Genomic DNA, 24,971 nt, shown 5'->3' with positions numbered 1-24,971 from the left:
CAGACGCTCCACTAGAAAGCCACAGCGCTCCTGTGTGCCCCTCACCCCCCTCCTGGCTGTCTTCTCCCTCACTGTTTGGGGTGGATCTGTGGCTAGTTTCTCCTCCAAATTATTTTTTCTCTAGCCAGCTTCTTGCCTTGCCCCTGGATCTAGGGGTTCGTGGACCTCCCGGTTGTAACGAGCAGGCAGGGGTGACTTTGAAAAAGGAGATGGTGGTACCAGCTCCCCCTGCACAGCCTGCCACCCCCACGTTAGTGGGGGGTCTTCAAAAGGCAGCATCAGGCACAGGCAGACAAAGGCGTATGGTCGTGAGTCGGTCGCAGTTCTACCTTGACCTGATTTAAATGTGGCATTAACGTGCTCTTTTTCTACAAACGCGACCAGAATTCACACGTCCTCCACATTTAAGCCGAGACAAGGAAGTAGGGTGAAATGAATGTGGACCCTCCACTCGGCCTCAGGTCCCAAATGACGGGTGACTCATTCTGAAACCAGAAAATCACAGGGCCCCTCAATCTGCAGCAATTGCACACCGAAAGGAAAAAGACGGGTGCCCTAGTCCCTGTAGTCAAAGAAGTGTTCACTCGATGCTCGCTGTGTCCCAGATGTCTCATCGGTCTGAAAGGATAGTCCTCTCTTTCTGGAGTCACTTGCAACAGTAGCTTAGTAAACAGACCCCAGGCACAAAATTGAATTGTTTTTAACTTCTCGTTTGAAAAATAGGGTTTAGCTTTTGTTTTTTTGGCCTATGGAAAAAGTAGGCACCAACTGCGTGGCCTGACCTTCAAAACCTACTCTTTTCTTAAATCGCAGCAAGAACTTGGAATGAAGGGGACGACACTGACTTTGAACTTGCCAGGTCAGCTGGGAGTTCAGGGGTGCCTGGAAGTTTGGAACCCCGGCTTTGCTTTTTTTTTTTTTTATTAAAAAAAATTTTTTTTTTAATGTTCATTTATTTTTGGGAGAGACTTAGAACGAGAGCAGGGGAGGGGCAGAGAGAGAGGGAGACAGAGAATCTGAAGCAGGATCCAGGCTCTGAAGTGACAGCACAGAGCCCGATGCGGGGCTCGAACCCATGAACCGTGAGATCATAACCTGAGCTGAAGTCAAAATGCTCCACTGACTGAGCCACCCAGGTGCCCCCCCAGCTTTGTGTTTTGTTTTGTTTTGTTTTGTTGTTTTTGAAGCCTCCGTTGAAATGAAATGGAGCCCTGGCCTCATTTCTGGCTCCTCTTGGAAAGCCGGAGCCGACCCCAGGGCTGGCAGAGTTTCCCGATTGGGATGAACCACGGATTAGCCATTGGGAGGTTGTGGTCTGAACCCCCCGACCCTTGATGGACTGCTCCTGAGCAGCTCTGTGACCCTGGGCAAATCATCGCTTCTCCACCAGTGGCAGGACATCAGGATGCCCGGCTCTCGGGTTGTCAGAAACACGAGCATCGGTGTCTGAGCCCTTCAGCATGTGTCACACGGGCACTGAAAAGAAAGCCTGGCCAAGGTGGAGAGCGGAGCGAGGAGCTGGGCTGGGGGGCACTTTGTGCTTGGGTACCCCCGCCCCCGGCTGCAGGTTTCTGTGCAGCCAGCCCGGTTCTCTGTTGATTTGTATAACGAATCAGTGGGGTGAGTGAGCATGTGTGTGTGGTGGGGGGACAGTGGGAAGGGAGGGAGGAGGAGAGGACTAGGCGGCCAGCCCCACGATTGTAGAGGTGTGGGAGTGCCAAGTTTCCAGATAGGCTTAACTAGTATAAGGAACTTCCCAGGGGGGAAGAGAAACCTTCTGAATTCACCCTCATGCTGCTCAGTAAGACAAAGGAAGAGGCACCCCAAATACTCAGCCCTTGGACACCCTGTTGTTGTGGCCAGGTGCCGTTTGCCTCTCGAAAATCTGCTCCAAGGCCAGCCAATGGCACGCGGTCCTTCCCCTATTTCCTAGGTAACCAGCAAGGGCATCTTCCTCCTCCTTCCCCGAATGGTCTTGTTAGGGCCTTCTTCTCCCCTTCCCCCTTTCTATGGTCTGTCCTCGTTTTGATTCCTGGAATGTAGAACACAGAGGGCAACTCAGAGGATCCTTGAATTTGTGAAGTCAAAGACTGTTGGGAGGTCATGCCTGCCATTTCCCTGAAAAGCACTTCATTTACCAAATATTAATCAGATTAGAATGTACATCATCCCGGGCAACTTGATGGATTATTGCTGTTATTTAAGAAAATCAGAATGTCAGAGCATTGGGGAAGCCCACGGATCTGGCCAGAGTTGTCATCTGGAGGGGGAGAGGTTGACGTCCTTGGTTGTGGAGAGTCCTCCGGCCTCTCCTCTGCACGTACACTGCCGTACGACCAAAACCGCCATCCGCCTCCAGAATTCTTTCCCTCCTCCTGAACTGAAGCTCTGTCCCCTTTAAGCATTACCTCCACATCCTCCCTCCCTCCGGCAGCTATCATGTTCCTCTTCCTGTCTCTGTGAATCTGACTACTCCAGGTAGTTCACGTCAGTGGGATCACAACGGCGTTTGTCCTTTTGCGACCGCCTTATTTCACTTAGCGTCACGTCCTCGGGGTTCATCCGTGTTGTCACATGTATCGGGATTTCCTTTTTCAGGCCGAGCAATATTCCGTTTTTTTGGGCACACTGCATTTTGCTTATCCGGTTGCTTCCCCACTTTTGGCCACCGTGAATAGTGCGGTGTCCACGAGTGTGCAAATCCTCTTCTGCTTTGGGGGCTTTTGGGGAAGTGACAGAGGCCGAGGAGGGCTGGGGCAAAGGAGCTGGAGATTCGGGTTCCCACGCCCAGCTGCTCAGCCTCACAGGGCCGTTCCTCGACTCCCAGAGGCTCAAGACTCCAGTTGTGTAAAGGGGTCGCACCGCCCCCCCAGGCTGGGACGCTGGAGCCTTCAAGATTATGGGCCACGGTGCCCGGTGCCAGAACTGTAGCCACACGGATGCTCCTTGCCGGCTCGTGGCCGGTGGGCGGTGCTGGGAGAGGAGCTCACAGCCGTGGGGGCAGAGGCCCACCTCCTCAATCCCTCTGTGTATCACTTTGCCCTTCTGTAAAATGCAGAGATCGGCCAGATCAGCCTTGCCCCAGCTGCGGGGTTTGGGGATGGTTCTACATGAGTTGGAGCAGTGAGAAGATTCTCGTTGAGATCAGCTCCAGGGGAGCCTGGCGTTAGTGTCCCTCACACCTCCCTTTTCCAGCACACACAGCAGGCCTTGCTCCTTTCGTGCGTGTGTTTTCACACCTGCTTTCTGTTGACACTGGCTTGAGGCTTATAGTAGTAATGAAAACGTGTTTTCGTTTGAAAATATTTTCAAACTTAGAAAAGTTTGGAAAAAGAAATAGTATAAAGATCACCTGTTTACCTTTTGTCCAGTTTCATCTTTTAACACATTCTAGCCCATTTGCTTTCCTATTGGTTTTCCCTCTCCCTGCCCCTCCGCCCCACACTTTTTTTCTGGATAAGTTGCACCCATCACGTCCCTTCCCTCCTGTCGGTGTCAGCACGCGTTTGCCAAGGATAGCGCGTTCGCTTTGGTGAGCGCCGTGCAGCTGTCCGCCTCAGTGGAGTTTTCTGCTGTCTGCGGTTCAGCTTGTCCGTTGACCTAATAACATCCTCCAGAGCGTCTTTCCCCCACCAGTGGAACATCTAGTCTAGGGTCAGGTAGTGCCTTTAATTGTCGTGCCTCCCTGGCCTTCGTCAAGCTGGAGCGTTTTCCCACAGCCTTCTCTTTTACGACATTGACCTCTCTGAAGAACGTAGGACCTCTCCCTCCTTTGCTTTACTAAAACGTTCCTCATTCTGTCTTTGATGTTTTCTTTGTGATAAGATGAAGGTTATGCATTCCGGGCATAGGTGGTGGCATGTCCTTCCCCGTGTGTCCCATCTCGAGGCACATGATGTCCTTTTGACCCTCCCGGGTGACGTGAATATCGGTCACCTGGCTAAGGTATCTCCCGGTCTCTCCACCGTATAATTGCTTTCCCTCTTCTTGACGACTAATTAGCAACCCGTGGGGAGCTACTTAGAGATAATGCAGATTAATCCTGTGCCTCATTAAAGTGCCCCCCTGGGATTTGTTCCTCATTGATGATACTTGCCTGGGCCACTCTTTACCCGCATGGTGACAAAATGTTGATTTTCCAGCGTCAGCACTCTCTCCACGTTTAAAGATCAGCCCTCAGCATTCCGCTGTAAGGGAGAGCCCTCCCTTCTCCCTGTTTCTTTATTTATCTCTTCTTGGCACAGGCCATGGATTCCAGTTTTTAGTGGTTTGTGTTTCGTTACTGATTTAATTAATTTGATGCCCAAATTGTCCCAGATTTGGCCGTCGGGAACCCTTCTGACCTGGCTGCTGTGTCCTTGTGATACAGTCCCCTCGTTTCTTTTAAGCAGCCTTTACGCCTTCTGGCGTGACAATTTAACCAGGTTCATCTTGTACCTACGCTGCCCATCCCCAGGATGAACCCTTTCTCTGCAAAGCCCTGGTTCCTCTCCATGGGCAGTGGTGTTAGAGACCAAAATCTGGGTCCCAGATGTGCTGATGGCTCCCATAGTGCTTTGCTTTTTGGCTCTTTCAGTGGACAGAGCTAGAAAATAGACGCGTGTATAAACACAAAATACACATTTCCTCACGCATGCATATGCATACGTATAAACGCGTATGCATATGTGTATTTTAGAAATCGTGGATTCATACCGACACCTCTAATATTCATACCGATGCAGATCAGTACCCAGAAGGCTCTTTCTTGCCTTCTCCCGATCTTGTCTTCTTCCAGATCTGTGTGTCACTTCTTCAGCTGGAGCCTTGCCTCCCAACGGCATCAACACGTTTGTTTGCTCAGTCCTAGAATACATCTAAAAAAGTTTCAGTTTGTTTATTGTGTAATAAACAAGAGTTCAGGATGGTTTGCAACTCCCCCTCCCTCCTCAAATGCTTCACCCATCTCCCAACTGAGGGCATAGAGTCATGTATCCTGTTTATAGTTATTCACATTAATCTGCCTCTCCTTTTTTCTTTCCCCTCCATCAGGGTAGATATGGTATGTATTTGAAAAAAATTTGGGGTCCTATTTTTTTTTTTTAATCTTCTCACTTTAGGGTTCTTCCTTCCCATTTTTTTACTGATTTAATTTCTATTGAAAAAATATATGGACTGTGAACAAAAGTGTGCAAAAAGGTTTGTTCAGGAAGGGTGCCTTCCATATTCCTTCCACCCATTCCCCTACCTCTGGTAGATAACCACCTTGGATTATTTTCTGGGATATCCTTCCCGTATTTCATTTTGTAAGAAGAAGCCGATTTATATGCGTTTTCTTGCTCTCCCTTCTCTTGCACGCAGGGTAGCATGCTGTATATCTTGCTCTTCTCTCCTGTATCAGTACAGCGGTTTTCCTCATTCCGGTTTGCAGCTGGCCTGTGTGTGTGTGTGGACAAGTTTATTCAACCGATCTTTATGCTCGGACATTTAGGTAGTTTCCAGTATTTTGCAACTACAGATAATACTTCAGTGAACCCTCTTGTGCGTGTGCATTTTCATATTGTTAGGGGTGTATCTTCCAGATAAATCCCTGCAAGTGGGGTTGCTCAATCGAAGAGTATTGATAGTGACTGAAAGTTTCCTTTGAAAATGCATTGAAGCCAAAAGAAGAAAACTGAGGTCAAATACAATGGTTAGGTAGGTGACAAATGGGACGGGCAACACACAGATGTGGCACACATCGTAGAGGCAGGCAAATGACCGAAGTTGGAGCAGAGCTGAGCTGGGTTATTGTCACGGTCCCTTTACATTCTGGAACAGAAACCTGGATGGGATGGGGGCTCCTGCTATATTATAGAAGGGTCAGGTGGAGCTCCCCGAGAACTCATCGTCAGAGCCTGAGTCCTGGCCTCAGTGAGCGTCAGTGGAAATCCGTGCATGCATGCCCCCTGATCCGCTCTCCTTGGTGGCAACAGCATGGTGCGTGTGCCCTGGGAGGGGAGCGAGGCTGTGCCCAGGCAGGCCTGTGTCTGCAGAGAGACGTGGGCCCCGGAGGGTTGATAGAACCATGCCCGTTGATCTGGTCTGGCATAAAAGAGAGGTTCACTTTGACACTGAATCACCAGGAAAGGAAAGGTCAAACCTTCTTTCTCATCCTCTTTTAAAGATGGCTGTAGAATCCATTAAAAAAAATTTTTTTTAATGTTTATTTCCTCTTGAGAGAGAGAGAGAGCTACAGAGCATGAGTGGGGGAGGGGCAGCGAGGGGGAGACAAAGAATCTGAAGCAGGCTCCAGGCTCTGAGCTGTCAGCATGGGGCTCGAACCCGTGAACCAAGAGATCGTGACCTGAGCCGAAGTCAGACGCTTAACCGACTGAGCCACCCAGGCGCCCCACGTAGATTCCATTTTAGAATGGTGAGAATGTGGAGAGACCGTCTCCCCAAAAACCTATTACCCACCCCTCTTTCGCCCACTTGGCATTTTGCATGCAGTTGCAGGGAGTTGACAGACCCTGGGTAAGAATCACTGCTTTTGGAGGTTGTCTGGATAAGGTGGTTAAAAAGCAGCAGTGGAGGAGCGGGGACCTGTGTTGGCGTTGGAAGGACTGTGGTACATTCGTCAAGAGAGTTAACCTCAGCCCAGCGGGTCGCTCCACAGCTGTGCTGGCTGCAGGAGGGTCAGGAGGCCGGGGACAGCTGTGGGAGCCAGGGTGACAGAACCAGAGTTCGGAACCATCGTGGCGCGTGGAGCGGAGAGGCCCTCGTGGGCCGGTCCCGCGCGAGGACGCGACCTGGGAGCCGAGAGGGCAGCGGTCCTGGCTTCTGCCGCTGCCTTTCTAGCTGTGTTAATTGTCACTGTGCTTCTGGGTTCCGTTTCCTCATGTTCAGTACCCGGGACCAAACCAGTGGTTTTCAGCAGTTCTGTGTGAAGCTCCACAGAGTTCCAGAAGGGAGCTTCAGGGGCAGGAGGGAACCCGTAGTCAGAGACGTCTGGGAGCCCACCCACCCTTTACCTGGAGCGGCTCTGGTCCCATCTGCTCATCGTGGTGCTGTGCCATGGGGAATTGTCATTCAAAATTATTGTGCAACTCCTGAACTAAATTTGGTGAGCACGAGACAGGCTTATCTTTCGCTGCTCCTCTGCTCCAGAGTTCCCAGCGTCCAGGGAGATGAAACATCCCAGAAGGAATTACCACGTCAGAGCAGCGTATTCTCTAGAGTGAGGGGCTAGGGCTCGGCCCCGTAACCTCGGGGAGTCCTCGGAGCTGAGTTCCGCCCCGTCAGCCGAGCTGGGAGGCACGGGAGCTTGCAGCGGTACGGGAGGCGTGTCACGGGTCCCAGGGTCGAAGCCAGAGGCTGGCACCACAGCCAGCCTGCTAGTATTCAGATGTTTTCGCTGGCATGCTCTATCAGGGACACAGAACAGTCAAGTAGATCTGCGATTTCAGCACGCGTCTTCCAAACACAGATCCGTTTGTTGTAAGTTGCACGTATTTGTATTGCCGTGTTAACGTCATAAACAACATAAACGGGACAGGTTTTTTAAAGGTGAGAATAATTAAAAATATAAGGTGTCTGCCCCACAGCAGGGAGGTGGGGCTCATTGGGAGGCCACTGAAGGAGGTTGGTGGGGGGGAAGGCGCAGACGCAGGAGGGCGCAGTGGTTCTCAGCCCCCAGTCTGTGCCGCCGCCTGCTCGTGGCGGCGGCCCTGGCTGCTCGGACTCCTGCTGACTCGATAGCTCCCTGTGAATCGACTCCCTTTCTTCCCCTTACATTTCGCCCCCTCTTAAGTGGTGATAGCCGCGGTGAAAGAACAGGTTCTCTGTGTGGTTAGAATTTTCTTCCCGTGCACGTGAAAATAAACACAGAACTACGCAAACAAACTGTCCGGACACCACTTGAAAATCGTGGGTTGGCCCCCGCGTCTGTGATGGGGGCAGCCCCGTGGGAGGCTCCGGTCTGCAGTGTCTGACTCCGGGCCACACTGAGAAGGAGGGGCTAGCGGTCGGGGCCCATGTGGACCGGTGGGGGATGCCCTCGTCCACGCCCGAGGACCGTGGCAGGTGCAGCCGTGCCCGAGGGGGTCCCAGAGGGTGGTGGGCACGGGATGTCTCCCATGAGAACACGGTGCAGGCTCAGGGCAGACTGGGTGCGGCTCTGGGTCACCCGCTCCACATTGTGGCGGCCGTGCGTGTGTCGCTGCCGGCCCTGTGTGCAGCCAGAGCCTCGTCCCCCTGTCCGTCCCGTCACTGAGCGCTTGCCCTGTGGTCACAGGCCCTGGGCCCGACCCCAGAGGCCCAGTGGAGAGCAAGACAGACAAGGCAGCTGTTCTTACGAAGCCCCCATTCGAGTGGGGGAAGGCAGACGGCAAGCAAGCAAACGGATACACAGAACATGGAAAATCCCGGCAGTTACAAATGCCGAGAAGTAAAATTGAGACGGGGCAGAGGGGACACATTCATGCAGAAGAATTCCACGTAATTGATGGATGCTACTGCCTGCTCCAGGAGCTGGAACGTGGTAACTCCCCCTCCTCAGCTGTGGGCTGCGCTTAATGACTCACTCGCACCGAGTGTTGCGTGGAAGGAGGAGGGCAGGTAACTCTCCGGTAGGGAAGTGTGACCAGCGTCAGCTCCGTCAGGTGGTGTAGACGTCACATAGGTGGACACGGTGTTGTGTTGGGAGCCCGTACCCTCGCTGCAGCGGGGTGAGAAGGGCACGTCTCCTGCGTGGGCTTCCTCCCGGAACCTGCGAGCCTAGTCTAGTGATGAGAAAACACCAGACCCAGGTTGGGGGACGTTCCGCAAAATACCTGACCAGTTCTGTCTCCTCAAAGCTGTAAGGTCACCAGAGGCAAGGAAGTCAAACACTTGGTCACAGCCAGGAGGAGCCTAAGGGGACGTGGTGACTGGATACAACCTGGTACCCTAGATGGGATCCTGGAACAGAAAGTGGACAGGAGGGAAGAACTAAGAAAGTATGAATGAAATACGGATTTTAGATAATAATAAAGAGGTAAAGGAAAAACAGGTGTAGAGGGTGTCGGAGAAGACCTCTCTGAGGTTGGTGGCACTGGAGCTGGGCCTCGAAGGATGTGATCGGGTCAGGCCAGGGTAGGGAAAACCGGGGGTGAAAGCGTCCCGGGCAGAGGAAGCAGCCGTGTAACGATCCTGGGTAGAAACAAGCTTGGGCCCCTCAAGAGCGTGGAAGAAGCTGTCAGCACAGCTGGAGAGGCGTGAGGCAGAGGAGGCCAGGCAGTGAGGTCAGAGGTGGACAGGGGCCAGGCCGTGCGAGGCCTCGACGCCGTGGAAGGCGTTTGGATTTCATCCCGAGTGTGATGGGAAGGCGGTGGAGAGTTCTGAACAGAAGGGCGACATGAGCTAATTTCCACTTGAAATAACTTGAGTCTGTGTGGAGAACAAACTGGGGGTGAAGGGAGGCGGCGGCCAGGTGGGAGGCCCTTGTGCCGGTCCAGGGAAAGACCACGGCTGGCAAGGGCCGCCAGAGTCCTGGGCGCGCTCCCGCCCCTCAAGAAACAAGTGCAGGTTCACACGTCAGCGTCCTTTCCCTCCTCCGTCTCCTGAAGATGGGGGTTGACCTGAACTCTGGGTTCCAAGAACCAGCTGTTTGAAGGTCCACACCTCATGTCGAAGACCCCCATGACACAGACACCTTACAGCCCACAGCTAACCATCTCTAATTCAAGATGTTTTCCTCTCCTGGTTCATATCTCTTTCGGAAGATAAACAATGGACGCCGTGCTTCAGTCGGTTGCTTCAAGTTGCCCTCGTTTAATTGGGAAAAATACAGTGAGGTTTCTAACCTCTCCCTGCCTTCTGGAAGTTGTTGGGGGGAAAAGGAAAACAAAAGCTTCAGGCGCGTCAGAGCCTTTTGTACAGTGTAAACGGTTTCAGAATATTCTCAGTGAATCGGGTTACGATTTATTAACCACATAGCATTTTTCTTGTGCTGCCTCCCCTCCTTTGGGAAGGAAGTGTGGTATCAGTGGAGTAGAATAAGTGTCTTATAAAACACCTGGACATTGAATAAGCTACTGCAATTTGTGCTTTTTTTTGGGGGGGGGGGCAAAGTCAGGGTCACGCTTCTTGGCATTGCCGGGATGAGATCGGAGAGGGGTTCTGGCCTCTGTCTTATTTGTCCCCGGCCTGTTGCCGATGTTCCCGTCACTGCCGGCGAGCCCTTGCTGGACGTGTTAGGAGCCTTCCCCTCAGGCTTTGTCTGTGGCCCGGCTGTGTCTGTAAATCTAGGTCCGTGAAGCTGTCTGGGCTCATCCCGGTCTCTGTGTTTGCTCCTAGAGATAGAGATGGTGATCATGGAGCGCAGCAAGCTCCCGGAGCTGGCGGCCAGCACGTCCGTGCAGGAACAGAACACCACGGACGAGGAGAAGAGCGCCGCCACGGGCTTGGAGAGCGTGCAGTGGAGCAGGTGCTGCCCGTCGTCCCCCGCTCGGGCTGGTGCTGCGGGTGGGGCGCCTGCCAGTCGGGGTGGGGGGTGCTGCTCCGTCGCCGGGGCGAGGACGTAGGCTGAGCGATGAGGGGGGCTGCCTCGGCCGGGGTGCCCCCCAGAGGTAACCGGGGGCCTCTTCCCGCCACCCACGTGGCGCCTTCTCCTCCGCAAAGTCATCCTGCTTCCTTCCTGCTCCTCCAGCCCCCTGGCCACCACAGGCACAGCCCCTCTCGAGAGGCCACAGGAACGAAGCTGCCACTCAACCCTGTAGCACTCACCCCTTGGAAAGGGGAAGACTGAGACATGGCGCCCCCCCCCCCCCCCCCCCCGCCAAGCGCTTTGGGGCTGTGCCCTGTCGTAAAGTGTGTGGACCACCCGTGGCCGTGCCCTGCCGCTCCCAGGAGGGAGCCCCTTGGGAGCCGCGTTTGGCTCTCCCTGGCTCACTCGTTCACTGCCGTGCTACCCCGCCGCCTGTGGGGCGTGCCCTCGTGGCTCAGCCAGCGTGATTTAATGCTGCTGTCCACCTTCGACTTTTCCCCTGATTTTTCATTTCACTGATGGCCCGCGGCAGCGAAATCCTCTTAAACCGTGGAGATGCCACATTTCCCGGAAACTTGCTGCAGCACCGCCCCTTCCAGAATGAGACGGGGTGTAAGCTTGCTCTCAAAGTGTGCGGCGAACTGTTGTGAGGGCTTCTTCGTTTCAGAGTTACTTCCTTAACAGGTGGCCCCCCGGGCTGACCCCCGCACTGACCTGATCCTCCTTCAGGGTTCATAAACGCACGGCACGTCAGCCTACAGAGCACTCCCTTCCTGGCCTCTCGGGCCGGAGCGGCTGAAACACACACACCATCCTCTTTATTCGTCCAGCTTGAAGCGGAGAGTTGAAGCACACTAATTTTTTCCTCCACATCCCTTGGCTTGGCAAATGTTTCAGTTATCTAACAGACAGGATTAATTTCTATCAGATGCACAAGGGGGCCATTTTTACTTTGGTTTCAACAAAAAACCCTGGAGTGTGGTGCAGGCTATCAGTTGTTGGAACTCACAGAGACCTTTTTTGATTTTGCTTGGCAGCAAAAAACATAACTCCTGGAGCTCTGAAAATGAAGGGAATCATTCTCAACACAGAAAGGGACGGGAAAACAACCTTCAGTTGCTTGGCACAGCATTAGTTAGGATAGGAATGATTGGAAAAACCACAAATGACTAGTAGCGGGTGGGGGGGGTTGCATAAGCAAACGGGGGAGCGTCGGCTTGATAGAATATCAGCTGCTGCTTTTAAGTGAATACTGTCAGGATATGTTGGGTTCCTTAGGATCTAATAAATGGAAACAGAGCACATATTTGACATAGTATGGTAATAGTATAGCTTCGCTAAACGAAAGAAAGTAAGCATGTATTCTTTAAAAAAAAAAAAGGCGACAGACCACATTGTTATGTTTTGAATGTTCGGTTGAGATTTCTTTCTTTTTTTGTTTTTTCCTGATTTTTAGTGAAGAGAGGGATTTTCTTAGAGTCGATTGAGATTGTTTTGTAACTTTCTGTGACTTTAACTGACATCTTTTACCACGTGGCTTGTAATGCAAGCTGAGCCTGGTGCCTTGAATTGGGCCCACGTGCAAGCTTGCGGCCGCAGGAACCCTTGGGTCAGGGCTGTGCTTTGCACTGAGACCCAATCCAAGGGGAGACCGGAGCAGGTCGATAGTTGCCTTCTCCTTTGCAAAGGTATCGAGTTGTTGCTTGTCAGAAACACTGCCATGGACTTCTCCCCTCCCGGTTCCGGGCACTGAGCAGGGAGGAGGGCGCTCCGGGGGAGGGAGGGAGCGGACTGTTCTCCTTGACATGAATCGCATCTTGACATTGGCCCACTTGTCTGAAGAAACAGTGGAGTACAAAGCGGAACTGTTCTACTCCTCGTATATCGTGGGCCTGTGTCTGCGTTCGGGGTTAAATACAGGCCTGAGAAACTGAAAAATGTTTTAAAAAAGTTTTTTTTTTTTTCTTTTCTTAAAAAAAAAAAAGTTAAAAAAAATGACAAAAGTAATACACATTCAGAAAATGTGAAAACATTTTGAAAAAACGTATGAAGAAGGGGAAGAGGTCTCCGTGATGCCAGTCTCGAAGGCAGCTGTTACTAACGTCCTGGTTATTTCCTGCCAGTCGTTTTTCATTGCCCGTTTAGTGGGAACTGTGCCCTCCGTGCCCCCAGTACTTACCCTTTGCCATTTATCATTTTGTCTTCTTTCTTTCCATCCAGTACCTAACACCAGGCATCTTTTTCACTGCGCCGTACTCTCAGCAAACACAATGCTAATGGCCACACGACACTTCATCTCCTAGAAGATGTTATGTCCCCCCGGCCCTCCCTCTGTTCCTGGGCATTTGGTTATGTGTATTGCTCCCAAACGAAAATATAATCCACATTCCGAGCGGCTGGTTTACAAGAAAACGTTTTATCCTGCTCTCAAGTTTGGAAGTGTTATTGCCAGGAACTTACAGAAACCCAAATCCGCACATGGCAAAACTATTCGGGCATCTGAAAGGTGCTGGATCTGGGCCGGGGAAGGTCTGGGGCCCTGGAGAAGCAGCCTGGACCTAATTGTCCCCTTCTAAAAAGGGTTCTTCCTTCAATTTCCGAGTGTCCGGTGTTCCTTTGAAATGTTGCCACAGGGGCGCCTGGGTGGCGCAGTCGGTTAAGCGTCCGACTTCAGCCAGGTCACGATCTCGCGGTCCGTGAGTTCGAGCCCCGCGTCGGGCTCTGGGCTGATGGCTCAGAGCCTGGAGCCTGTTTCCGATTCTGTGTCTCCCTCTCTCTCTGCCCCTCCCCCGTTCATGCTCTGTCTCTCTCTGTCCTAAAAATAAATTAAAAAAACGTTGAAAAAAAAAATTTGAAATGTTGCCACAAGAACATTTTCACTCCTTTCTCTTTGGCCTTTTCCAGTTAAATATTTTATTTTGAATCACTGGTATGTTTATGGGATTCAGATTTTTTTTTTTTTTTAAGTCTAAAAGGTTAGACAGTGAAGTGTCTCCCCGTGTGTCTGCCACACCTCTTCACTGCCCCCTACACAGTGGTGTTGACGGTGGCTGTGTGACCTTCTAGGAGCTACGTGTGCTCCGTCATTCACCAAGGTGCTCTGTTTTCTTGGCTTCGGCCTGGCATCCGGAGAGGCAGCCACCGTTGGTCACAGGCTCAGAGCCCCCTGCCTGTGCGGCCATATCTGTGCGTGTTCTGTCATCCTTGTGATGAACATCCTTGTTCTATCTCTCCAGACCAGGCCCTTCCCCTGGAAGGGCAGCATTTGGGGTGTGCGGTTTGTGGTATTTCCACTAAGCGTCAGAGTTGAGACCTCACATCGCTTCTTGCCCGTCAGAGAAAGTCCGTCCAAGAAATTGCTGGGCCAGCACCTGCCAAAGCGAGCTCGTGGAGAAAGTGCCCTTGGAAAACACAAAACAGGGATCCTCTGTCAGCTGCTCCACGCAAGGACGCTTGGCCCTGGAGCACCCGGGCCTGTGTTCAAGGCCCTTCGTTGTTTCACTTGAACCCTCACCGGAGCCCTGTGAGGGTTTAATCCCTACTTTCCCGATGGGCAAACGGACAGGTTTTAGGTAGCTGACCCAAGGGTTTGCAGCTAGGAGAGGCTGAATCCGAACTGGAACCCAGGCAGTCTGTCTCCAGGGCCCACGTTCTGAAATTGTTCGGAGTTGCTGGTGCTCTGTCTGGTGTTGTCTGTCTCCCTCGCCGCTCCCTGTTCTTCCTTCGCTCCTCACTCGTCTCAGCGATGATGTGGTCCGTCTGTTGGCCGGCATGGGAGTGCCCCAGGAGCAGGGCTTTGCATCGTTTACCCCCATTGTCTCGAACAGCTGGGGCATGACTGTTGTGTGCTAAGGGGTCTGGTCCTCTGTCACTTTCCCCTGGAGATAGCTTCCCACGGGCAGAGCCCGTCCCCCACGCCTGGTGTTGGCCGCGGCACTCAGAGGGCTTGCCGCGTGCTGGTGGGAGAGAAGTGGTCACCGTGTGTGCCAGGAGGCTCATGCGCGCCCCTCCTCTTTTCCAGACCCTTCCTAGATATGGTGTACCACGCCCTGGACAGCCCGGACGACGACTACCACGCACTGTTTGTGCTCTGCCTCCTCTATGCCATGTCTCATAACAAAGGTAAGCCTTCTCACCTCGCCCGCCTTCCTGGCATCCCCCTCCTCTGCCTCGTGGAACAAAAAAAAGAAAGCCGCTCTCCTTGAGGGATGCCCTTTCTGGTTTTGGCAGACTCCCCCGAAACTTCTCTTCAGCCTCGTCAGAATTTCTCAGGTGCTTTTGCACAGACCAAAGCCACAGGAATTGGTTACTCAGGCAATATGGCGGGTGGGAGGAAGGGTACAAGTGAGCGTCTAACCTGGTATGACTATCTTCACACTGTGGTTTTCTTTCGACCCCTCGCTTTTACAACCGGCTGAGCACCCGACCTCTTTTCCGAACATCAGAACTGAAATCAGTCAAATTGTGATCTTGGTTTTGCTATTTATAATAGCTGAAGTTCTTGCTCTGGGTTGAGGGCTAAAATAGACTCTGGGCAGATTGGGTGGAATTGTAGGTTTCCTTTCTGAAGAAAGGTGTGGTTCTCTGGCTTCCCCCATTGAGGTGGAGTGGTCAGGATCAGAGTCCTGTGGAACTGACAGATCTGGTTAGGATTCATTCATTCACTTCCTCCCTGGGGACGGCCTCTGGTGTACCCCCCACCTGGCTTGACACCGGTAGGTTCTGAAACCTCCACATCAGAATCTCTGCAAAGAAATCAAGAACATTCTTTCTGGCCTCTGCCAGGAGCTGGGCTTGGCGTAGAGGAGACTTTGTATTTGTAGCAGGTGACGTTTTAGGAGGTTTTTCATAAGCTAATTGGGAGGTGTGGAGGTGGATGTGGGTTTTACTAAGACAGCCTATGCCTAGAAACGTTTAAGGAGCCCTCGACATAGTAAATATTTACTCTTAAATCTTTAACCCTGATAAATAAGTGGACTAGTGGCAAAAATATATACGATTAAAAAAAAAAGCCTGCCCTCCCATCTCTGTCCTCCACCCTCTTCTTTAAGGCAGTTCGTGTTAGCAGTTTCTTGCGTGTCTCTTTAGAGATCTCCATGCAGACCCAAGTACGAGCGTATAGGACTTTATTTCTACGACTGCCCCGCCCTGAACCATAAATAAGGTGTCCCTAATTGTCCATACCCTGTTTTTCTGACGTCGTCATGTATCCACACATCATGTTCCTAGAGGACTGCCTTGTTCTTTTTGATCGTCATGTCTGTGCATCGTTTATTCTGCCATCATCCCCTTATTGAACAGCACCGAAACTCCTTCCAGGCTTTTCCCACCGTGGAGAGGACCCACCGTGCTGGCTCTTGTCATGTGTAAGTCATTGTGCACCCGGCAAGAGACCTCTAAGAGGCGCCCAGCAGGCTCGGAATCCTGCTGACATTTCCTCCCATCTTGCTCGCTCCCGTGGCTTCTGCGATCCCCTCCAGCCCCTGGCGTGGTGAGTGGCACGCAGGAGCCCTCAGTTTCTGGGCGGAAGCAGAACTCCATGAGACTGACCGACTCCCGCCCAGGTGCCGCCCACCACTCCCTGGCACCTGACTTCTGTGCCCTCTGCAGTCCGAGCTCCTGCCCGCTGCATGCTGGAGACTCCTACTCAGGTGTTTCAGTGGCACCTGGAACAATGCGTGCTGTTCCCTGAAGTATACCCTGACCTCATCACGCTTCCTGCCGTTTCTGGTTCGGTTCAGATTGCCTGCCAGGTTGAAACTACCATGACCTTTAGCTCCTTCCCTCCTTTGACCTAGCATTTAGTCGTCAGCCTTTGTCAGTCCTCCCTCTTCAGCTGTCTGATCAGCAGAATTTAACCAAGTGTGGCTTGGTGCCTGGCTCGAAGCTAGATGCCGCAGGTGAGAGCCAGAGGCACCAGGGCAAGAGGGGTCTGGGCGCGTCATTCCAGTGGCCATTACCCCAGCCTCCGTACGGGCCTAACATACGGCCGTTGCGTAATCCGGCCTCCATAGCACTGCCAGGAGATCCTCTGTGACACGGTGTGGACCGTGTCCCTCCCGTTCAGAATCCCTTCGTGCCTTCGTCTCTCCCTTAAACTCCCCCCTCCTCTTCCTGGCATGTTAAGTATCCAGAGTGCACCCACCATTCCAACTTGATCTGGTTCCTCCGACTTCCCTTCACAGACCTTTGGCTCTAGGTGCAAATTTTTATCTAGTGGTAGAACTCTTTCACAGAGATAAACTTGGGGATACTGACACGGTACTCCCTGAACTCCTTAAAGTTCTGGTTACAAGCAACAGGAACTACTTCTCATTAACTTAAAGCAGTAAAAGGGAAAGTCTCTAGGAAGGCCCCTGGGCCAGCTCCCAGGATCCGAGCAGTTGCTGAAAGACAGAGGGAAGGGCAGGAACCAACCAGCTCTGGGGACTTCCTCAAGGCAGATTGTGACTTGGCCCCCGAAGATCCCGGGTTGGGAGTCTGTTTCCATTCAGGTTTCACATTCTTGGGCAAGAGATCTGACTGTTGCAGCTTTTGGTGGTGTGTCTAACTCTGGAACATTCAGTCATGGCTGGGGGTCAGGGTCATATAGCACAGACTTGGCCCCAGGGCCCTGGGACTGGGACTGTTCCCAGAGCAATGAGCTTCTCTGGAAGCCTGGCAGCCATCCCGGTCAGTGCCAACACGCCTACCTGCTCCTGGCTAGTCTTCTACTTTCTTACATTCGTTTGTGTTTCTTCCTGCCATTTTCTCGACCCCAGTGTCCCCACCTGTTGAGATTCTGCTTGCCTGTCAAGGGTCTAGTTGCAAGGAAGTTTTTTCTGATCCCTTCAGGTGATACTCACTCGGGATTTATTAGTCCCATCTAATGTGGCAGGCACATTTTATACATTACTGAATTTGACCTGCCTAAAATTTTGTTAAGGAGCTTTGCATTTACGTTCAAGAGTGATATTTGTTTATGGTCTTATAATTCTCTTGTTTTATTTGCTTTCAGAGTTATGTTTACCTTATGGAATAAATTCAGAACCATTTCCTACTCCTGGATTGTATACAGTTTTTATAGAACTGGTATGATTTCTTCCTTAACTGTTTGGTAGAATCCACCAGTGAATCCGTCTGGGCCTAGAGTTTTCTTTGAGGGAAGATTTTTAGCTACTCAGATTCTTCAGTAGATACAGGGCTAATGAAGCTTTATTTGTTCTTCTTGAGTCAACTTTGATAGCTTGTGTCTTTCAAGGAATTTGTCATTACATCTAAATTGTCAAATTTATTGGTATACCCTTGTTCATTATGTTCCTTTATTATCCTTTCAGTGTCTGTAGGATCTATAGTAATGTCCCCATTTTAATTCACGGTATTGGTAGTTTAGGTCTTCATTTTCTTTTTCCTGATCAGTTTGGCTAAAGATTTAACAATTTCATACTAATTTTACGGATACTCAAAGAACTGTCTTTTGGTTTCATTGATTTTTCTGTACTCTTCTTCTGTTTTCTGTTTTATTAATTTCTGTTCATTATTTCTTACTGTTAGCTGCTTACTTCAGATTAATTTACTCCTCTTTTTGTAGTTTCTTAAGATGGACGCTGAGATCATTGATTTTTTTAAGCTAATCAGTTTTTTTTCTTTTTTTGAAAGAATTTAACATATACTGAAATTAATCTTTTTTGTTTGTAGTTGTATGAATTGTAGCACAGGTGCGGGTTTGGTCAATACCACCATCATCAGGATTCATTACAATTCCATCAACCAAAACTTCCCTCATGCTATTATTCCTTGTCAGTCATACCCTTCCCATACCACTCCCAGATATTTAACTTTTTTTTTCTTTTGTGATGAGAGTTTAATACTATAAATTTCCCTCTAAGCACTACATTAGGTGTGTGCTTAGGCGCAATAAATTTTGATAGATGTGGTTTGATTTTATTCACTTTAAAATATTTTATAACCTCCCTTTTATTTATTCGTGTCTGTTGTGTCATCTGTGTAAATTCTAGTCATGTTTCTATTAGAGATTTTCCTCCTGGTTTGGTCTCTATTAGAGATTTTTCTGTCCTGGGTCATGGTCAAGTTACTTGGAATTGGTTTGATCCTTTGGAGGCTTTTAAGCTTTGCTGGTGCTGGTCCAGAACAGCCTTTCGTCACAGGCTCACTTGGCCCCACTGCTGAGGGAGGCCCTTTCTGAAGAGTGTACCCGGTGGGCCACAGTTGGGTGGTCTTTCCACACTGGCCACTGGGAACACGAACTCTTGTCAGCGTTGTGTGAGCCCCAGATCGTTCCACCTGCTGCATTCCAGAAAGTCCTTCTCTTCCGTCACATGCATGTACAGAGCAGGACTTAGCTGATGCCTCAGATGGACCGTCGGCAGCTCTCTGGTCCTCCCTCCTGTCGGTTGCAGTCACTTGGCCCCTCTGAGCTCCAACCTCTGCCTTCTCGACAGAGGGAGACTGTGGCCTTTCTTGGGATTTTCTCTTTCTGGGCCAAGGCCTGGAAACTCTTTCCAGACAGTGAACTGGAGCGGTCCCTGGGCCCGCTGCCTTCATCTCCTCCCTCACAGGGTCACCCTCCAGCGCTGCTGCTTGTCCTGTCCAGTGTGTCGTAATCACTGTTTTATGTATTTTGCCTAGTTTTCTAGTTGCTTGAATCAGGAGGCTAAATCCAACCCAGCCTGGCTGAAAGCCATGGCACTTGAAAAAGCTTTATTGTGGTCTAATCGATGTACAATAAACTGCACATATGGAGAGTATACGCTGTGATAAGTTCTGACCTATGTTTGCACCCATGAAACCATCACCACAATCAAGACAGTGTGCATATCCATCACCCCAGACCTCTCCTCCTGCCCCTTGGTCACCGTCCCCCTGCCCGCTCTCACCCCTCTCCCCAAGCAGCACCGAGTTGTTCCTTGTCATCGTAGATGAGTTCGTCCTGCCTGGAATTTTACATAAATAAAATCGTGCAGTAGGTACTCTTATTTTGTATGGCTTCTTTCATTGGGTGTGATTATTTTGAGATTCGTCACGTCGCTCTGTGTGTCGCCGGTTCGTTTCTTCTGACTGCCGAGTAGCTTGCCTCCGTGTGTTCATCCATTCGTGTGTTAATGGGCACTTGGCTTATTTCCAGTTCTTAAGGGTAAAGTACTAGGAACATATATGTACAAGTCTTTTATGGACATATATTTGCTTTTTTCTTGGGTAAATACTGAATCATACAATTGGTCTAAGTTTGTTTTTAAACGTTTACTTATTTTGAGAGAGAGAGAGAGAGAGAGAGAGAGAGCACGCGAGCGAGCATGCTTAGGGGAGGGGCAGAGAGAGAGGGAAAGAGAGAACCCCGAGCAGACTCCATGATGTCAGCACAGAGCCCGACGTGGGACTCGATCTCAGGAACTCTGAAATCGTGACCTGGGCCAAAACCAAGAGTCAAGACACTTAACTGACTGAGCCACCCAGGCACCCCAGGTTTGTTTGTTTTTAAGAAAAACTGGCACATTTTTTCCCTAAGTAGCTGTATAATTGGCGTTCCATCACCAGCGTATGATGGGTCTTCACATCCTTGCCAATACTTGTATGACACTCGTTTTGATTTTTGTCATTCTAATAGGTACGTAGCAGTGTCTCATTATGATTTTAATTTGCATTTTCCTAATGCCTAATGATAATGACTTTCTTTCTGTGTGCTTCATTTGCCACTCTGTGTGTCTTCTTTTTTTTTTTTTTTTTTTTAAGTTTTTAACGTTTATTTTTGACAGAGACAGAGACAGAGCATGAGCAGGGGAGGGGCGGAGACAGAGAGACACAGAATCAGAAGCAGGCTCCGGGCTGTGAGCACAGAGCTCGACACGGGGCTCGAACTCACACAACCGTGACATCATGACCTGAGCCAAAGTCGGACACCTAACCAACCGAGCCACCCAGGTGCCCCTTTTCTGTGTGTCTTCTTTGGCAAAGTATCATTTCAAATTTTTTTACGGGTTGTTCGTTTTCTTAATTGTTGAGACTTGAGTTTTTGGGTTTTTTTTAATAATATACGTTCTGGGTCCTTTATCAGATGAGTGTCACAAGGATTTCCTCCCAGTCTGTGACTTGTCTTTTCATCAGCTAACAAGGTCTTGTGAGGAGCAGACCTTTTTAAATTTCCAGGGAGATCCTGTGGCACTTTTTCTATCTCTTTTTCTCTCCGTATTTTCCCTTTCATTCTGGACTGCCTGGTCTTTAAAGGCAGAGACCATGTCTGTCCCGATGGCCTACCGTGGTACCCAACTTAATGGCTGGTAGCTGGTCGGCACTCAGCCAAAGTGTGTTGACTGATCGGCTCTCGGCCGTGCAGCGGCTTCGCTGGGCTGCCCTTTCTCTTTCTGGTAGCCCGAGCTCGGGGCCTCAGCAGGGGAGGTGTCATCTTGGGAGTGGGGATGCCAGGCTCCAGGGGGCCAAGGGGCACTTTGTCTTTCTGGTGGCCGGCTTTCCTGACGGGCTTCCTTCCTGGAGCCGGAGCTGTGTACCTGGGAGGGAGGCGCTCCCTCATCCAGTGCTGGGCCCTGGAGGGACCACCCCACCGAGGTCCTGCCTGGGGTGCCTGCCTTTCTTTCTTGAGGCTCCTCCTCTCCCCTTCCTCCTGGACACCGAAGGGGATTTCTTCTTAAAAGAGTGGAAGTGTATAATTGAGGGAATTTAATTCCTCCTTCCATTTCCTGCTGGTGCTATTCATTTATTTCTTCCCTCAGCCTCCCAGCAGAGATCTCGGGAGCCTTATTTATTAGATGCCAGGCACTGTGGTTAACGTTGCGAATGCGGTGGTGAACCAAACACATACTTTCACAGACATGACTGTGGCTGCTGTGGAGGGAGCAGGGCGAGAGGGGTGGGAGGTGACGGCAGTATGACAGGCAAGCGGGGACACACGGCGGTGAGGAGCTTTGATTGTGTTCTGACGCAGTGGGAACTCCGAAGGTTGTTCAGGCAGGAATGCGTTGTGCAATCTACATGGCTTCCGTGTTTACCTTCTTTTGAAAGTGACCGCTTTGTCTCAAATCTCGTTTGGTTCTGAAAGACTGTCAGTCACGAAGAATTTGTTCCTGAAGTTACTCAGTTACTTACTTAGGGCACAGCTGTGTGCCGGGCAGCGTGCTCAGCCTGGGGGCCCACAGACTCCAGGCTGACCGAGGCTGGGACCGCCGTCCGCTCATCAGGCGGGCGGGCAGCAGGCGAGGGTGGGCAGGGCGCCCTGAGAAAGGGGTGGGCTGGAGCCAGTCTGCGGGCATTGGGTGGGCAGTGACGGTGAACCGCATCCTATGGGCTGGGGTGGGGGGTGCTGAAGGTGGGTTCATCCGGGAACTGATCTGACCTCTGTGCACCCCTTAGAAAGGGTTCACCGTAGTTCAGCCAGAAGACGGGCAGAATGGAGAGATAATGGGCAGGTGTGGGCAGTGTCGAGGAGGTGAAAGCGAAGGGCTTTGTCGTCATCTCTCAGGTACGTGCCACACACTTCCTGTGTGCGAGGCGTCGTTCTGGGCGCTGGAACAATCTGATGAGCCTCCATCAAGTGAATGAGAAGAAATCGGGTCGTGTTGTGACAGAGAATGCACCAGTGGTGGTGGTGGTGGTGGTGCGGGGGTTACTAGCTAGGGGGGTCAAGGGACGCTGGCCTGAGGAAAGAATATGACAGCGGAGGCCTGAAGGGCGAGAAGTCCCCTCTGCCAGGATCCGGGACAGGTGTGGTCCCGGCGAAGGGAACAGTGCGTGCAAAGGCCGTGATGTAGGCGAGAGCTTGCAGGTTCAAGAAGCAGAAAGTGAGGCCAAGCAGAGCGAGGCACTGACCAACCGGGTGGGGACCAGATCTCGGAGGGCCTTGAAGGCTATGAAAAGGAATTTAGATTTCATTCCAAGAGCAGTGGGAAACCCTAAAGGACTTTTAAGTAGAAGAGTGACATGATCAGATGGACGTCTTTGAAGACCAGTCTGGCTACCGGGTGGAAAGTAGACGAGGCGGGTGAGGGAGAGGGTTGCCGCAGGGGATGTGGGAGGCCCAGTAGGAAGCCGCCACACCCGTCCAGGTGAGGGCTAATGTGGGTTGAGTCAGCATGTTGGCTCTAGAGATGGAGAAGACTGGAAGGTTTTACGATATGTTTGGAAACTAGAAATAGGACACGCTGATAGAGTGAATGGGACACTCGGGCAACTGTGTGGGGCCATTTACGAAGATGGGGAGACAAGGAGAGGAGCAGGGCTGGGGGAAGGGAGTCCTGCTTGGTTTGGACGGGAGGGAGCACCAAAGGAGGAATCTAGGTGATACCCGGGTCCCTGACCCTGCCACTGGTGGTCACTTCTAGAATCAGCGAGCGTGGGCCATCGAGCAGGTTTGGAGAGGAAGCTGGACGCTTCATGTGTGGCACCTGGGAGCCCGGTGCCCGGGGGACCCCAAAGGAAACTGCCTAGTGGGAAGCTGCCATCTGGCTTAGGCTCCAGCCCTGGCCTGTGGGCCCAGGGTCTGCATTTGATGGGGGTCTTTTGGCTGTTGGTCAGCTGGTTTTTTGGTTAGGCAGCATGCAGTTAGCCAGTTAGCCGCACTTAACCTTCAGCCTCTCTCTTCTAGATCCATACCTTCCAAGCAGGGCCCCTAATGAAATGGTCTCTCTCCGATAGATTTTTCATCATAAGACAATTTTAACATAAAAGCAATGTTAATAAAAACCAAATGTTAGCTCAGGCCTTCCAGTAAATCATAATAGATTAGATGCTGCACCGAAATGAATACCCCACTGTGGAAAGGGTTGACCGGTTGGAGGAAGGCACTCGTTGTGATTCAATTGGGCCACATAATGAATTCTGGTTCATATCTGTAATAGCAAATGCAGCCATCTCTCCTTTGTCAGGTCTGCAGAGGCCTGGCCCGAGGGAGGGGGGTGAGTTCTGCAGCTTTCGTGTTCTTCAAGGTTTCCCTACTCCACCCACCACCCTCTCGCGCCCTCCATTTATCATTGTTTACCCGAGAGGAATCTTGGGCTTTTTGGGTTTTGTTTTATCTTGCTGAGAAGTTACTGGAACACAGATGAGAGGTATGGGAAAGGTTGAGAGGTAACAGGATAAAGGGAGGCTTTCGCCATGCAGAGAGCTGGCAAAACATCATTCTGGATCTCCAGTGACACATAATCAGAACTGGAAGTACATTGGAAATCGGCCCAACATCTGGTTAGCTTTCGAAATAGTGGGTCTATAGTTTTCCAAAGCTGGCAATGCTTGCGTGACTACAGCCAAGGAGACCTCGGCCAAAAGAAAACAAGTTTTCTGCCCATCACTTACCCGGTTCCGTTGTGGTCTCTTTATCCAGGGTTGTCTGTCTCCGTCTTTCTCTGTACCTTTGGTCTGGGTCTTTTCCACCCCTGTCCCAGATGGGGGCTATTGCTAAGGAGGAAGAATCCAGAAATCAGAACTTAGAGGGGAAGCTTCTGACACCATGGAGCCACACCCTTGCCTTCCATTTCAGACTTGCTGGGTCAGTTGGGAGTTCCGTCCCCACCCTCCCCCCAACCCCATGGTCCCTGGGTGGAAATAATGCAGAGGGAGACCCTTTCTGACTCACTTGGACAGAGAGGGATCTGACCCCAGCGGGGAGGGAACCCAGAAGCGTGTGGTCTGCTGGAAGTCTGAACGTGCTCGCACATCTTCCCAGGCCATGTGAAGTACATCTGGGTTTCTTTGGAATTTCTCTATTGCTCAGCACTTAAGGGTTGAAGCAAATAGGACAGTGTATTATCCACAGTGTTTACTTCAGTTGGAGTTTGGAAATGGCTTGCAGAGGAACTCAGGCTTGCAACAAAATCTGCCTTTTAGTGCCTAAAACCTGTGTGTGTGTGCATGTGTGTGTGTGGGGGGGTGTGGGTGTGTGGAGGGGGTGCGTGTCCATGCACACATGTGCGCCGTTTTCCTGTTCACATGCGTATTCTGGTCATACCGTGACATTGGCCTTGTTAATAACAACCCTCAGCCACTAATTGGTTTGAACCCAGAAGAATGAAGCTTTTGAATTGCCACACGGGCCTTGAAAGCCAAGGTCTGGAATGGGATAATTCAGAGCAATGGGGCGGGGGGCGGGGGTGGTGGTTAGAGGCCACGGTGGGAGAAAGAGAGAGATGGGGAGGAAGTGAGGCACCTGGCCCAGGAGGAACTTTGGGGAAGGAACAGAGACGTTCAAAGGGGTTTTTGCAAATTTTTCCATGTGTCGTATGGAGTCGATCCCGTTCTCTGTCTCCCTGTTGGCCGGCAGTAAGATCCACCTCACGTAGAGTGTGGGGAAGAGTGCCTTGAGGAGAGGGATCGCCTTGAGTGGCCGGGGGGCAGTGGAGACCACTCCAGAGTAGGCATGAAGGAGCACAACCAAATCACGTCGTCTCCCGCTAGCTGCCGTCCCGGGATCTTGGCGTCCAAGCCTTGCCCGCCCCTTTCCCCCAACGTCTACCTCGTCGCTTCCTTCCAGAGTCCCCACCTC

At 51.3% G+C, this 24,971-nt stretch overlaps 1 protein-coding gene across 15 annotated transcripts in view; it reads left to right on the top strand.

Annotated features, from left to right (window-relative positions):
• Window positions 1-24,971, top strand: part of CLEC16A (C-type lectin domain containing 16A) — a 203,624-nt gene that overhangs the window by 55,847 nt on the left and 122,806 nt on the right. For all 15 annotated transcript variants that reach the window (XM_045047505.1, XM_045047504.1, XM_045047502.1 and 12 more), the window contains 2 exons: window positions 10,297-10,426; window positions 14,508-14,608. In XM_045047505.1, the coding sequence (XP_044903440.1) occupies window positions 10,297-10,426; window positions 14,508-14,608 (231 nt within the window). The remainder of the gene's footprint in view (window positions 1-10,296; window positions 10,427-14,507; window positions 14,609-24,971) is intronic.

This window comes from Felis catus, chromosome E3 (assembly GCF_018350175.1).
Source record: "Felis catus isolate Fca126 chromosome E3, F.catus_Fca126_mat1.0, whole genome shotgun sequence".
NCBI lineage: Eukaryota > Metazoa > Chordata > Mammalia > Carnivora > Felidae > Felis > Felis catus.
This window is presented reverse-complemented; position numbering and strand designations above follow the sequence as displayed.